At 34.8% G+C, this 16,550-nt stretch overlaps 1 protein-coding gene, 1 non-coding gene and 1 pseudogene across 2 annotated transcripts; all 3 read left to right on the top strand.

The window, feature by feature from the left end:
- The first annotated feature begins 1,442 nt into the window (after positions 1-1,442).
- Positions 1,443-2,137, top strand: LOC132613347 (glucose-6-phosphate/phosphate translocator 2, chloroplastic-like; annotated as a pseudogene).
- Positions 2,138-10,176: 8,039 nt separating this feature from the next.
- LOC132614146 (actin-depolymerizing factor 2) lies at positions 10,177-14,454 on the top strand. Its single transcript, XM_060328520.1, has 3 exons — positions 10,177-10,335; positions 13,500-13,765; positions 14,104-14,454. The coding sequence occupies exons 1-3, from the start codon at positions 10,333-10,335 to the stop codon at positions 14,264-14,266; spliced, it is 432 nt and encodes a 143-aa protein (XP_060184503.1). The 5' UTR covers positions 10,177-10,332; the 3' UTR covers positions 14,267-14,454.
- Positions 14,455-16,340: 1,886 nt separating this feature from the next.
- Positions 16,341-16,412, top strand: TRNAC-GCA (transfer RNA cysteine (anticodon GCA)). Its single transcript has one exon. It is a non-coding gene; the product is annotated as a tRNA-Cys (tRNA).
- The last annotated feature ends 138 nt before the right edge of the window (positions 16,413-16,550 follow it).

The following is a 16,550-nucleotide window of genomic DNA, read 5'->3' as shown; positions in this document are numbered from 1 at the left end:
TCGAAACACTACCACCGTGGGGGTACACAATATTGTGTATCTAGCAAAATATGATGATCGTCATCTGAAGGCGTTGACTATGACATCATTTTCGACTCAGTTGACTTAGATAAGTATTCAGTTCTAAAGAATAGTTGGGTGTTAGTTAAGTTGTCGGATATTTGAGATAATTTTGATGATAACTTCAGTGCTGGCATTAGCTAAAGGTTCAGAGATGTGGACATCTGTGGCAGATTTCAGTAGTGGCAGCATAATAGTTGCATAGATATAGGACCTGAGAGGTTGTGCAGTTGCATTAGATACTCTCTCACATTGGGTATTGCTGAGGGACAGCCCACCGTTCAGCCAGAACAATGGTATCAAGTGTTTTGGATACCGATGTGAGTTAATTGATGATATTTGGGGTCACCCGCTAATGAACGGTCTGAACATGTTAATGGTGATACTTGGAAACTTTTTGAGGATGTCTAACTTTGACTTGGATAGTCATTGGAATGAAAAGTGGTTTAGCAAGAGTTTGCACGTAAGGATAGTGCGCATAAACCATGTCATTTGAGGATTTATATGTCTCTTTGTGCATATATCATCCAACGCTAGAAAATATTTTTTGCCTGATGTAGCTGACTGGTGAGATTGTTATAGATTGAAATTTCTCCTCAATGATCGTCATGGTACGGCTTGCTAACAACTTTGGAAGTGATGAAACAAAGGCTTGCTTGAGACTAGCTTCTCACATATTTGTCAAGAACTGCTCAAATTTTCGGACACTAATTTTACGACCAAGCAACTCCAACAGTTTTTAGGTGTGATTAATTATGTTAGAGATTTTATCCCTAATGTCTCTACATACATGATTGTATTTTTTTGTATACACTTTCATCACTTAACTATAATTAAGTTAACATGTATTTCACTTTTATTGCTTAATTGACACATCAATGCAATTTGATGTCAACACCACATGTGAGTAAATTTTCTCGCAACTGGTCTAGGGTATCATGAATTATCAGTGTTATCCGCTAGTTAAGTAGCTGGAGCTCAAGGGGACGAATCTAAAGAATTAGGAATTAGTGTAATCGATCTTGGATAGGGTCTGTTTTAAAAACAAAATGCCTTAATACGGCTCAGACTAGGATGATCTTATGTTTCAGAACTTTCTAATACTATAGAAGATGGATAAAGAGTAAGCACGGTCTAAATGTGAAAAATTGGAATTGTGATGGATATTAAAAGTTGAATGATGGGGGTAAAGTCTAGTCACGTGATAAACAAAAAAAAAGGGGGGGGGGGGGGGGGGGGGGTTATAATCCAAATCTTGGGTTTTTATCATTGCTTCCAATTCCCCAAAACAAAGATTCAAAACTGGAATATTTTTTTTTTCTTTTTCAACCAAGAAACCTCTCTACATATCAAGAATTGGAAAGCCACTGATATGAAAAACATATGAAGCTGACAAATCACAGGCTTTGGATTTGAATGTTGAGTTACCAAAATGACACGTTGTTGCTCAAAGGGTTAAAACCAGCATATATTTTTGCTACATGGTGGGTTTTGAATGTTGTTTGTAACATATATAACAAGAAAGTTTTAATGCTTATCTTGTACCCTGGTTGACTTCTACTCTGTCCCTTGCCACTGGTACATCGATTATATTGATTTTATGGACTGCATGAATTTTGCTGAATTCCCCTCCCCCCCAAACCAACCAAAAAAAAAAAACTTGAGTTTGGAAGAATCTGCTTCCGGTTGTAGTTGCTCATACAATTGAGCATGTGGCATCCACTGTTAGTATGTACAAAATTGCAGTTTAATCAAAAGTGATGAACCGACTTTTAGCGTGTTGGTTTCAATGTTTTTGATTGGAAATACTATCCCGCTTCCGATATATTTGTCGCCTCTGCCAATTATTGGTGGTTGTGCACTTTCAGCTACTACCGAGCTCAATTTCAACATGACTGGCTTTATGGGGGCAATGGTATCTAATCTTGCATTTGTGTTCCGAAATATATTCTCGAAGATAGGAATGAAGGGGGAGTCTGTGAGCGGGATGAACTATTATGTGTGTTTGTGCGTTATGTCTCTGCTAATTCTTATACCTTTTGCAATTGCAATGGAGGGCCCCAGATGTGGGCAGTAGGATGGTAAAATGCTCCCGTATAGAATGGAACGCGCGACCCTTGATTCATCATTTTGAACACCCTTTTCCATTGATGGATGGAAAATAAAGGCATTTGTATCTAGCTATAATGTGAACCAAATAAGTGATTAGCTATCCATGATAACCGTCCTAAAGGGGTCGTAAGTGATGTTGCAAAGGAAGATTGATCAAAGTCAAAACTGTCACAATTCCATCCAACCTCAACAAATTTAATCTTCAGTAGATAAGATACAATGATGGAAAAATTAGTATCATCAATCGTACCAGTTGACGGGGAAGTTTAGAAAAGCAAGTAGAATCACTTTTTAAACTAATTTGACCACGGGATTAGCTACTACATATCAGATTCAGAAACTAGATGGACAAAACAATCTGGAACTGTATAAGAAACTTTTTCATTTTCCATTTTTTGAAATTGGAGTTATCAATAATTACCACGATTATGTAGGGGCACGGATAAAATGGCGAGTAATTTACTAACTAGAAGCCTAGAACGTGAATGGGAAGAGGGAACTATGTAGGCACACCAGGCTGGGAACCAAGAGCAAGTAATGGAGACATGCATGTAGTCTTATTAGTGTGAAAAATAAATTGTCAAAATTAGGTATTACAGACTCTAGAAATGCTAAAAGCTTAACAGCAAGTGAAGGAGCACCACGGTGTAATCTGGCTACTACATGGTTATGCAATAAGGGGAAGTTCAATGAATGAAGTAAGTTGTTCAACAAGTACCGTGTGTTAATTAACAGCTTATAAGAGTGGTCGTATACAAAAATTTATATGAGGAAATCCAAGACGTTGTTGGTCAAGCTAGTTCGATGCAACACTTGCTGTTTTAGCTTACAGTAGCAGCTACCTAAAGATTCTCCGATGGTTATATATACCTTATTTGAAATTTCTGCATAGGGTGAATGGTACAGAGTCTCCTAGAACTCTGTAGTATATGTTATTATAAAGTATAAATGTTTGGTGTTGTCTTCAACTGATTCGAGACACGTTTAAAAATAACATTAGTCCTAATTACAGGGAAAATTCTGTCGAAATTTCGGTAGACCTAAGAGACTTGTTAAGATGGTTAAGGATTGCCAATGTATCCCTCTTTGACCACGGGTAGAACTTTTCTTACATTCGAGGACGAACGTTATTCTAAGGGAGGGAGAATGTAATAACCCGATATTTTTTTAAGTGTTTAGAATTACTTCTGTATTTATTATATAATTTTAATTGGTTGCATATCGAAGTTGGTATTGATTATATTCAGATAATATGTATATATATGTAAATTTATTATAGGGATTTAATACCGGTACATATGTGATCTACCTATGAATAACTAGCGGTTGGTGGGTTAGATTTAATGATCGGTTAACTAAATAATGTTTTAAGAAAATAGTAAAGAGTGCATAGAATTTTACATTAGTTTAATGGGTTAATAAGTGAGCCCAAACCCATCCTATATGGCTGACTAGTGGACAGCCTAAAAGAAGGAAAATAAAGAACGTGAAGTTGGTTCCTTTATTTTAGTTTGGAGAAACAAAAGCATTACGGCGCCGACTGCTATTTCAATTCCATCCATTTATGATTGCGTGAAAGTTTTCTTGGAAAGAAAGGGTCATTTGGTTTGGCCAGGGAATCAACAAAGAGATTAAGAGAAAACTTTCACATAGGCTTACAATTTTTGGGCGACAGCAAGTGTACGGTTAAGGTGAATTCTTTAGTCTTTGGTTTAAGTATCATTCTTGCTATGCAAACAGTTATGTATGAGCTATATATAAAATATTGAGTTTAATGGCAATTTATGAGATATTTTTTTAATCTTTAACTTCAAGAACCGGAGTATAGAATGTTGAGATTTAGTTCTAAACCTAGGATTAGTTTTCCTAGACTAATTTGGACCCGTCATTTATGTTATTGAATAGATTGAGGCTATTGGAGGAGAATTTGGCGTTTCAAGAGAGGATTGCATTTCGGTTATAAGGCAAGTGAGGCTTTAACTCTTAGTTTACTTGTTTTTCATAAAAAGCATATGGTTTGTGTTGTATGTATGCATTTAAACCATTTAGTTCGTGTGAGTGGGAAAGCATGATCTAAATTGGATAATTTTCAAGTTTCTAAATAATGACCGTATGAGTCGTTTAGCGTAATTTCGCTTAAATAGATACTATTTATATAAATGTAAAGTCTAGAAGTGGTATTGATTGGATGTATGTTCCACTTATCATATCTTCAGAGGGGCATACTCTCACAGGTCCCATTGATGTTAGGTGAGAGATAGATGCTAGAATTCTAAGTAACCCGGGTAAGATGGGGGTAAATAATGCCCTCTCCGGAAGACGGGGTAAGACATAGACAAATACGTATTATGTCCCGTGAGTATAGATTCAAATTCAGTGTAGTGCATCTATTGCTCGTCCGGGTAAGATGGGGGTAAATAATGCCCTCTCCGGAAGACGGGGTAAGACATAGATAAATACGTACTATGTCCTGTGAGCATACATTCAGATTCAGTGTATTTCATGTATTGCTCGTCTGGGTAAGATGGGGATAAATAATACCCTCTCCGGAAGATGGGGTAAGACATAGGTAAATACGTACTATGTCTCGTGAGCATAGATTCAGATTTAAAGTATTTTTCATGTTTTGCTTGTTTATGCTTCATGATTTCAGTTTTAGCTTCAGTGTTTGTATATATTTAATATACTTGTACTGTGTGATTGCTTTTATGCATTATCAGGAATTTCAAAGACTTGCCCCAGGGGTAAACTGAGAGTGTCGATGATCTTGTTGGGTCTTTTAGACTCACGCTTGTTGATGTTGTATATGTACAGGTGTGGTTAACGGTGACCAGGTAGCCGGTACTTGATTCATTCCAGCTTTGTTCAGTCTAGTTCAGTCGAGGTGAGCCACCATTCGATCATGACGGCCTCTTCTTCTTTAGTTGACTTAGTAGTATTCCGAGCTACATCTCGTACTTTTATATTCAGACTAGTAGTTCCATGACTTAGACATTTTTATGCGGTTTATGGGCACGACTCAGTATTTGTATTTCGCTTCCGCACTTTTCTTTATATTATGAGACTTTGCGTATTATTCATTTTATTCGTTAATTTTCGCATGATTAGCTTAGAGGGTTCGCCTTATGGGTAGAAGCTCGACGGGTGCCTGGTCACGACCTGAGTGTCAGATCTGGGTCGTGACATAATCGCCTAACCCAGCCTCTCCATAATTCGACACTGGGACAATTTTTTAAAATCGACAATGCTACATCTACTTGATTCTTATACAACTCGAAATAATATAGGCGACTTGAAACGAAGATTGACCATAACTTTTTCAACTTCCTTTTTACCCCATAACCGTTCCAGAGCCTTCTATCACATAACCTTTTCAACATCTGTGTCTCCAATTCTTCCAAGTTCGTACATGCTGGACGGGACAAAATTGGCAACTACGTTAACTTCTTTATTCGAAAATTCTTACATCATTTCCGGTCAAAGAGGGACAAGTTGTTGACACCCAATTTTGTCCCACTTTTCCTCCAATTAATTTATTTTACGCTTCTTGGTCATTAATAATTTGGACATATTATTTTATCTAGTTTTTCTGACAAATTTACATAACAAATTAATATTGTTCAAATATTCAAATATTATATTTTATTATTATAGTTACTTATTTTTTTAACAAGCAAGTATTTATGTTTGAAAGTGTTAAATCTTAGTCCATATTATTAAGACAAAGGAGGACCAAATAAACTAATTAAAGGATGAAGAGGTCATTCATTTAAAACCCAAGTCTTACATCAATTTAAACAACCAAACCCACCAGCAAGTCCATTAAATTGAGCCCAAATAACCTTGATAAGGCCCAAAACTGAAATCCCTCTTAAACACTCCTTCCCTCTTCAGCCATTCAAAACCTAGAAATAAAATTAAGGTTCCAAATTTTTCATCTTTTCCAGCAAGCTGCCCCCACCTCTTTCCCATTATGGACGAAAAATAATCTCTCACTCCTAGACCAGAGCTTGCAGCTCCATTTTCATGAAATTCTTCCTCTCTCAACTCTGTCACAAGATCCGGTCAAGCTAAAAAAACAAAACAAAAAATTGAAGAAATATGCATTTTTCAGAGATTGGTCTCTCTTTTCAAACGGATCCTTCAGACCCAAAATCAAGCCTGTGACCCTCTTTGTTGTCTTCAAATTTCAAAACCTAAAACCCTAATGTTTGCCTATAAATACCTCTTTATGCTTCAGCCGAAAAAGGGGAGTTTGAAAAAATCAGAAAAATATCTCAGCTCTTGTCCATTTACTTTAGTTTATTTACAAGTTTAAATTCCCATTTTGTTGGTGGAGTAATAGTAGATCTAAGACCTCAAAGCCCCAGTTCATTGCTCCATAGAAAGGTAAATCCGACTCCATGTCCATTCACCTCCTCCTTTCATTTCAAGTGGTTCTGTTGCTTAGAAATCCATGTTTTAGAATTTTGTTTTGGTTTGCTTGATAATAAATGTTCAGAGCATTATTACAATTCTACTTTGGTTCGGTTAATATATATGTTTGAATGTCAAAATAAAATACTTAAGATTTGCTTACAGAAATCTGACTCCGATCCTTTATTTTTTGTTGTTAAAATACTACTATGTTTTAAAAATCATGCTTTCGGATCTTTGCATAAAAAGAATGTGGCTTATGTTTGTTGGTTTATTTAAAATAAACTTGTTTGATTCCTCTGTTGTATTAAAACACGACTGAAGAAGAAGTTGGTCCTTTTCTTAGAAACCATGTCACTTAAAATATTCAGAAGGTAATAGTAATTGTGTGCTGTAGAAATCATGTTTGGATTTTTACTTCGTCTAAAAATTTCCAGAAATGTGTAACGTCTTTGCATCTAATTTTGAAATCTTGAGTAATATTGTTCTAATTCAGCCGGGTAGAAATCGCAGTTAAAATTTCTTATTCATTTTGCTCTGAGAATTGGTTCATGACAAAAAGAGGGACAATGTAAGATTACGTGTTCAGATTTTTAATTATTTGAACTTGTATGCTTCTTAAACCATCTGAGCCTGTATGCCTTGCGGATTTTTTTTTACTTTGAATAATCTTAAAATCATATCCATGTGTGAAACCTTTAAGAGTGGTATGTGTTACATAAATGTTTAAATGGTCATAATGTTTGTTGTATCTCACATTTATACTCACTATTAATGTATGCGTGTAATAGTTGAGAATTAATATTAGTCCAGATTTGCCTTAGTTTACAAATTCCTTATGTTTGAGAATTTATTTATTTCTCTAATTCTTTATTTTCCTTCTCGTCTTTGTTTACATGTACACATTTGGAGCAACATGGAGTCTTGATACAAGGCTCTTCATAACAACATAGAGTCATCATATCTCTACCTTCTTTAACCCCATGCGACAACAAGAAAACAAGCGAACTTGCTTGGGGATGCCCATGGCGTCTTTCTTCGTTTTCATTTTATCATTTGTCCTATCTAAATCTTTTATGTATAAATGTTGATGTGTGTGTTTTGGGGTTTATTTCAAGTTTGGGTTCATGGTTAGGAGTGAAGTTTTATTTAATCACATAGAGTACTTCCTTTATTTTATAATACAAAGGTACCTTTTTTTGGCATAAAAGAGCGTATATATTTCATGACTTAAGAAACCCATTTAGTCCAATTATAAGTTCTCACCAAAGTTTCCTTTGAACTAATATGCCATCTGTACGCCTTTAAATAAACAACAAATTCATTTATTTTTTTAAGTTTCGGTCCAACTCTTTCTTCAGTTTAGATCCATTATTTTACTTATAAAACTTTGTGTTGCTTGTAAGTTTTTTTTTTTGAATTCAGCTAAATGTTTAGCTATTTCCCTAAACTCATAACAATGTAACTTTTGTTTTAATTAATTAAGTTCGGCCGGTTAACCGTTTTAATACGAATCTTAAAGGGTGCTTAACACATTCCCTTTAGATTAATTGAACCCTCATCCAGAATCTTAGATTTAGTAGATTTTAAACGGAGTTAATATTTAGTAGTTGATAGGTGTCCTAATTCACCTCTAAATTAATTAGGTGGCGACTCCTTAAGTTAGTTAATTAATTTAGGAATCACCAATATGTTGTACTCTAATTTAACCCGATTAAAATGGGGTATAACAACCCTGATTCTGGAAAAGTCCTATGTATTTGTGAAGGTGAGATAGTCTCTAGAAAAATTCTATGTATTTGTGGGGGTGAAATAGTCATGTAGAGAGATTGTATTTAATATTTAATAATAAAATTTATAAATTGTAATGAAATATACATGAAATGACTGAAATGCCCTTGGTCGTTCTCTCTTCATGCTTCTATATAGTAGAAAAATAGCACGTATATTTGCTTTACTTTGGCCCGAAGTAATCTTTTGAAATGTTTTATTATTTTAATAACAACAATATGGTATCAGAGCACAATTATCATACTATATATTATTGTGTAGCAATTGAATAGAAGAGTAAAGAAATTTTATATTCCACAAGATCTTAACTAAGCTACTTGTATCAGTAAGATGTAACCTTGTGAACAATTGATCAATTCATGCACGTTTGGTTTATCTGGCCGCAAAATCTGTGAAAAATTTAATAAGATGGATAGAATGAAGATAGTATCATGCTTTGTCTGTCCTACAAAAGTTGTGAGCGATTAAACAACAGATGCAAGATTTGGTCATCTGACAAAATGTTTGAGCAATTTAACAAGATAAGTAGAATGAAGATGGCAACAAATTTTGTCCATTCAAAAAAACTTGTAACAATTGAACACATTCAAAGTCATCCAACAACAAGATGGATAGAGAATGAAAATAATACAAATTTTGTCTCGCCTTGAGAGACTTGCGAATAATTTAATAACTTTTATATTTTTCCGGGTGTATATATAGTGCTATAAGACTACTTTTCAGAACTTGTAACAACTTAACAACACATGCAAATCTTATCCTTTCAACGACCAAATAAGTAAAATGAAAGTAATATCAAGTTGTATACCGTTTTACAAAATTTGTGAATAATTGAACAACCATCATATATTCATTCGGTTGGGTATATAGTGTCAAGATTATTTTTACCAAACTTCCTTAAATTGAGGGCCTGTTTGAACATGATTGTTTCCCCTATTTTTCAAAATATATTTTTAAAAATGTGTTTGGTAATATATTAAAATGATATTTTGGTTAGTTTTTGGAGATGATTTTTTTAAAAAATTACAACTAATTTCTGAAAGCAACACTAGCTTACGCTCTGACTTGAGTAGCATGGGGCACATAGAATTCTATGTGAATCGGCTAGGACCACCTTGCAAAACACTCCTGAATGACCGATAGCGAAGTAGTACCGTGAGAGAATGGTGAAAAGAACCCCATCAATAAGTGAAATAAAACATGAAACCATAAGCTCCTAGGTAGCGAGAGGATCCAGGACTCTAACCGCGTGTCTGTTGAAAAATGAGCCAGCGACTCATAGGCAGTGGCTTAGTTAAAGGGAACTCATTGGAGTCGTAGCGTCCGCGAGACAACTGAATTTTCTTTCACTTACAAAAATTCAATTTTTTCCCAAGTGAAATACATGTCCAACACAATTTTAACTCTTCGATATTACTCCCTCTGTTCCAATTTATATAACACGCTTTCCTTTTTAGTCAGTCCCAAAAAGAATTGACACATTTTCTTATTTAGCAACAATTCAACTTTAAACTTTACCCTTTACGCTTAACGAAATGATTTATAATCGCACAAATATCTATAGCTTATTTCAAACTACAAGTTTCAAAAGTCTTTCTTTATTTCTTAAACTTCACGCCTAATCAAATTACATCACCTAAATTTAGACGGAAATGATTTATAACTACACAAATATCTATAACTTATTTTAGACAATACAAAAGTCTTCATTTTTTTCTTAAACTTCACGCCTAATTAAAATATATCACATAAATTTAAACAGACGGAGTATAAATAACAACCACAATCTCCCTCAAAAAAATAAAAAAAAATAAAAAGGGAAAAAGAGAGGAAAAACAAGGACCCCTCTTCTTTCGTATCTGGTCTCAAGAAAAAAACATCTTCTCCAAATACCAACTTTATCGGACACCTAAATTTTCTCCATCCTTCATCCGTTCTCTGTCTCCTGCAATTATGGTTAGTCAATTTTTTTTTTTAATAACTCTTTGTGTAAACATAATTTTAATTATAATGATTTTAAATTTTAGCTACTACTTCGATCTGTACAAGGATATGTATAATAGACATGATTTTTTAATACTTTTGATGAAATTTACGAGTTGGGTTGCTGATTTGTTTATTGTTTTATGGATCTGATTTTACTTTATTGTTAGTTGATGAGTATTAGGTAGTTCATATGACCTTTTTTTTATTAGAGACGGAGTTAGGATTTTGAGTTTATGAGTTATAGATTATTAAAAAAAAGACAGGTTAGTGAGTTTTTAGATATATTATTTATACATATTAAAAGCTCCTGTTTGGCCATAGATTTTGAAGTTGAAACTTGAAGCGTGAAAATTTGAGTTTTTGAAGTTGTGTTTGGACATGCATTTCACTTGGAAAATATTTTGAAGATAAAACACATTTCATGGCCAAACAGATACGATTTCCTATAATTTTGATGAAAATTACCGGTTGGATTGCTCATTTCTTTAGCGTTTTATGGATCTGATTTCAATTTATGATTAGATTAATGAGTATTAGGTATTTCATGTGACTATTTATTATTTTGCTTTGGGATCTTCTGATGGCCGTGAATTTGAGCTGTGAAGAGCCCCTTTTTTATTTTATTTTTTATTTTTGGTGCGGGTTATCTCTCCTGTGTGGTTTGCGGGCTATTGCACAGGAGTGGGGGTTTACCCTGTGCGCACCGGAAGGTAGCAGCTGTGGGTTCCCTTGTCATCAGAAAAAGAAAAAGAGCCCCTTCTTTTTTCAAAATCCATCTTTAGATCTTTGTTTTAGTAGCCACTTGTAGTAGGTGTTTGGACATAACAAGTGCGATATTTGAAAAAAATGTAGTATTTGAAGTTTAAGCTGAAAAAGTGTATTTGGAAATTAAAGTTTGAACATGCAACAACAACAACAATAACATACCCAGTGTAATCCCACAGGTGGGGTCTGAGAAGGATAGAGTGTACACAGACCTTATCACTACCTCGTGGAGGTAGAGAGGCTGTTTCTGGGAGACCCTGGGCTCAAATACCGCAAATCAAAGCAGATTTAAAAGGAGAAAACAAAATTGTGTCTGAACATGTATTTATCTTATAAAAAGTTGAATGTGAGGGGGGAAAAAATTCACTTGAAAAACTCAAAACTATTGGAAACAGCCTCTCTACCCCACAAAGGTAGAGGTAAGGTCTGCGTAAACTCTACCCTCCCCAGACCCCACTTGTGGGATTACATTGGGTATGTTGTCAACATACCCAGTGTAGTGCAAGTGGTGTCTGGGAAGGTTAAGATGTAGGCAGACCTTACCCCTACACCTTTGTGGGGTAGGAAAAACTCTTTTTTTTTTTTTTTTTTTTTTGTAAAAGCGAATATTGGACCACTCAAATATTTACCTTGAGTGAATTTTTTCATTCATAATAAAGAATCTCAAAAAGAATAAGTACAAGCAAGGGGAGCTAGGCCTTACAAATCTTAATGAGGTCAAACATCTCTTCTACGACTAGCAAACTTGAAAGAACCAAATACTCTATGATCATCACAATGTTCAACTCTGTGATGACATTACCAATGAGAGATGCTAATAAAATGATAATATAAAACAAGAAAGAAAGTAAAGAGTAGAAAAAACTCTTTATCTTAAAAAAATCAATCCAATGTATAACCAGCATTATGTTTAACAAAAGGAAAAAAATTCTTTGGACAAACGACTCCAACTGTTCTTTTTAATAGTTGATTCTTTTGGTAACACTATGGTTTGAATTGTGAGTTCTTTGATACCGGCATCTCTTGCATGCACAGTCTTCCGTGTGGGTTTGACTATTAACCTTTTTATGTTCGGGTCATCTAGATATTATTCTTGGTTGGACTTCTCCTTTTGGTTGCTTAATTATGCAAAAGTTCAGGGTAAATCTCAGGCTTCAGAATAGGAGTGTGGAGAGTTAAAATCTATGATTTATTGGATAAAATTTCTTGCTTGGATTGGCAATAAGGCTTCGTCTTGACAATATTTGGTTGAAGCTGAAAAAAGTGACTATTTGAAGTTGTGGTAGAGTGAAACTACTAGTTTTTCAACTTCAGATTCTATATATCAAGTTGAGGTTGAAATAATGGAGAAAATTGTAAAACAAACACTATTTTGCAAATCATGTAAGTCTGAATGCCTATAAGTTTCTACCTGTGCTTTATTCTGTTCCTAAGACTTTTATTGAGGTTCTAACACCAAAAAAGATATTTATTTTTAAGTTGACTTGAAAGTTATGGAATGATGTTAGCCTTGATTATTCGAACTTTTTGGTGCTGGAAAACGCATACCTTGGAAGTTACGTTTGGAGTTTGTATTAATTCCATTATGCGATAGTACAGGTCTCACGGGGTGATGCCACTGTCCCCTTTATTTTTTATTTTTTCTTCCCTCTGGGTGGTAATGAGAGCCTCATTCCGGATTATCCTCAGCTTGTATCGCAATTTCAAAGGCAATCCCGCATAAAAGAAAGGCTACTGACTTGGCTGATTCAACAAGGGAAAAAGGCATCCATTCAAACTGCTCCCATTCCTATGTTGACACCAAGAGAAAGAAACCCTGGAGCCTTTCTCTCTATCTATTCCTTTTTCATAATCAATCTACTTGTGAAAGTGCTTGTTCCACCATCTTCATTTTTTGTCATCAAGAAAAGTAAAAACAACGAAAGGAAATCATCTTTTTGACTTCTTATGTATTCTGGTCTTCTTAGTGACTTCTGAAAATAATGTATTCTTCTCTTCTGAGACAGAAGAAATGCAATTGTTATTTTTCTCTTCACGTGTTTTTCTCGCAATTATTTGGTGGAGGTCTTTTAAGTGGGAATTGTAAATTCTAGACAAAATGAATAAGACTTGGAAATCTCAATTACTGGAGGCTTTGGTTCTTTTCTTTGTTCTTCTGGTTGTTGATTCTTTTCTCTTTAGGGAAGGAGGAGTATCTGGAAGTGTGGTTAGACTGGTTGGATAATTTTAACCTAATGACTTATAGGTGTAAGACAAACTTGTTGATCTTGATAGGGTATTTATCCCATTATTGTTCCCCTGTATTTCTGTTCAACGTGTTTCCTTGTAGTGGGTTTGGGCTAATGTTGTATGTCGTGAAAAAATTATAGGCTAACGCTGCATCTGGGATGGCTGTGCATGATGATTGCAAGCTGAAGTTTCTAGACTTGAAGGCAAAAAGAACCTACCGCTTCATCATCTATAAGATTGAAGAGAAGTCAAAGCAAGTTGTTGTGGAAAAGCTTGGTGAACCAACTGAAAGCTATGAGGATTTCACTGCTGGCCTCCCTGCTGATGAGTGTCGGTATGCTGTCTATGACTTTGATTTCATGACAGCAGAAAACTGCCAGAAGAGCAGAATATTCTTCATTGCTTGGTAAGTATACTCCCTCCGTCCAATTTATGTGATGGTGTTTAATTGGGCGTGGAGTTTCAGAAATAAAGGAAGACTTTTGGAACTTGCGGTCTTAAATAAGTCTTAGATATTTGTGTGGCTATAAATCATCTCATTAAGGGTAAAATGGGTACTGTAAAGTTAAATTGTTACTAAATATAGAAAGTTGTCATTCTTTTTGGGATTGACTAAAAAGGAAAGAGTGTCACATAAATTGGGACGGAGGGAGTACTTAATTTAGTGATATAAACTTTTATCTTGCCGGTTCGTTTATACTGTTGGTTATCTAGCTTGACCTTTTGTTCTGTATCTTGTTGAAGGTCACCTGACACGGCAAGGGTGAGAAGCAAGATGATTTATGCAAGCTCCAAAGACAGGTTCAAGAGAGAGCTTGATGGATTCCAGGTAGAGCTGCAAGCAACTGATCCTACAGAGATGGGGCTCGATGTTTTCAGAAGTCGAGCTGGCGGAATTGAATGTTGAGTGCTTGAGTGTCTTGCTTATGTTAAAGTGATTATAGTTTGTGGGGGAAGTAGAACTTGGTTAGTTATACTACCGGCTTGTCGTTCCCGTTCATTTTACTCTTTTAAGTCTCTTCTTATCAGAGAACTTCAATACTCTTTACTCTGTTATATTGTTCATGAAATCAAGGAGCTATCTTGTTATTTTGAGCATCGTTGTTTTCTTTTAGTTCATCTTACTCTTTCAAGTCTCATCTGCTCAGAGAACTTCAATAATCTTTTAATACATGTTCTATTCTTATATAGGTGGTCTTTCAACTTGGATTACCTTTTGAACTCATTCCGTTAAATTGTGATGTCCCTAATTGTATACGTTGTGTGTTCATCATTTCAATCAGTGCAGGGGACTATGCATCTAAGAATAGATTCTAATTGAGTTAAGAGAGTGTCTGAAGCATCTCCTCAACATAGAGCAAGGAAATGCAGTACATTAAGTGGTATTGTCAAAGCTTATATTCTCAGTCTAATAGGTTAGATGATGCAGAAAATACAAAGTTATACAACAACATACCCAGTGTGATCCCCTAAGTGGGTCTAGTGAAGAAAATACAAGTTATACAGATGAATGAAAATTGGTTGAACCTGGGTTGAGGTGAAGGAGGAGGACATGAGTTTGAGCAACTGGACAGCGAGGATTCATATGACGGACTCAACTAGCTTCAAATGGTTGTAGCAGTAGTAGTTGTTGTAGAACAAAAATAATGAATAAGGAGCAAACAAATAAAAGTTTCTTTTTTGAGGCTACATCAACAAAGACTTTCTCCTTTCTGAGCAGTTACATGGTTGAGAATATGAAATGGTATAATCTCCATGATTTTGCAGAGTGCCTAGTGCAATACTTTTACTGTCTCTCGTTCCTCGCTTTATTCTGAGCCGAGAGTCTATCGGAAACCTCTCTATCTCCCAACATAGGGATAAGGTTTGCATACCCTCCCCAGACCCCACTTGTGGGACTACACTGGGTATGTTGTTGTTGTTGTCGTCTTTAGTGCAATACTGCTTCAGCCACTAGGCTTGCTTCTTTTTGAACATATGTATAACTTAATGTAATGTTTGGTACATAAATGGAAGTGCATTTAGTAGAAGCAACTCAGCTGACATGAATTGTCTGTGCCAAATAGATGTAATTTTGTCTCAAATATTTGATCCAACTCTCCTATTGTCTTTTCTGAAGATTAGTATTTGACGTTTCAGGTAATAACTTTGGATTACTCTTAAGACCTCCAAATTTGTTAACCGGCTATTCAATAACAATAAAATAAGATTACTGATATGATGATCTTATCTAAGTAATGTTTTGAGAATTTCACTTTGTTAAGCGCCATCTAATTTGTAAGTCTGCAAGTGAATGTCATTGCATCACTGTTCTTTTTCGCAAACTTACACAAATGTTTATAATTTGTAAATAAAATTTCAATCATACATAAATATATGAATTAAGCCGAAGACAGTAGCTGAGTAGTGTATTATTTATTTTAATTAACAAAAAGAAAATTGACGCGTAATTAGATTGTGGCGATTGTTTTTTGTCAAAATAACAAACTTTAGATTCGATTATACGTAAATCAGTTCTCATGGGGGCTAAGATACCTCTACCTTAGTTGTTATTATTATTCTTCCAATAATAATAACAATTTTAAAGCAATAAGAAAGAATGATATTAATGATTCCATGTTTATATTTACTACCTCCGGCCCATATTACTTGTCCACCTTCTTTTTCTAAAAGTCAAACTCTACAAAACTTTAATCAGCATTATGAGATATATTTTTTCCCCATATTAATATGAGAAGAATTGTAGTACTTTTCGTATAGCTTTTGGATATCTAAATTATACTTTTAAAATATTGAATTGATTTAATCCAATTTAACTCTGAATACTGGTCAATTTGACTCTCGAAAAGTGCAACAGGACAACTAATATGGGACAGAGGGTGTACATAATAGCTTCTAAAAATTATGTACCCAATAAAGATGGCTGTATAAAACTTCTAGAAATCGTACAAATAGTGTTTCTGACTGCTGTGAACAGCAAAGGGTCCATAGCTCAGTGGTAGAGCATTTGACTGCAGATCAAGAGGTCCCCGGTTCGAACCCGGGTGGGCCCTTCGACATTTTATTTTTTATTTTATATGTTATTTGTTTATTTCTATGAATCGATTTCTGCAGCTGTTTTCTTATTTTCTACTCTGATGGACGTGGACTATACCATCAGTCAGGATATATTCATTATTTTTTCTTTAGTT

This window comes from Lycium barbarum, chromosome 10 (assembly GCF_019175385.1).
Source record: "Lycium barbarum isolate Lr01 chromosome 10, ASM1917538v2, whole genome shotgun sequence".
Classification (NCBI taxonomy): Eukaryota; Viridiplantae; Streptophyta; class Magnoliopsida; order Solanales; family Solanaceae; genus Lycium; species Lycium barbarum.
This window is presented reverse-complemented; position numbering and strand designations above follow the sequence as displayed.

Bases quoted from the DNA above. Each gene is read 5' to 3' on its own strand.
- LOC132614146 (XM_060328520.1), top strand. The intron at 13,766-14,103 runs GTAAGTATACTC...ATCTTGTTGAAG, and splicing joins AGAATATTCTTCATTGCTTG to GTCACCTGACACGGCAAGGG.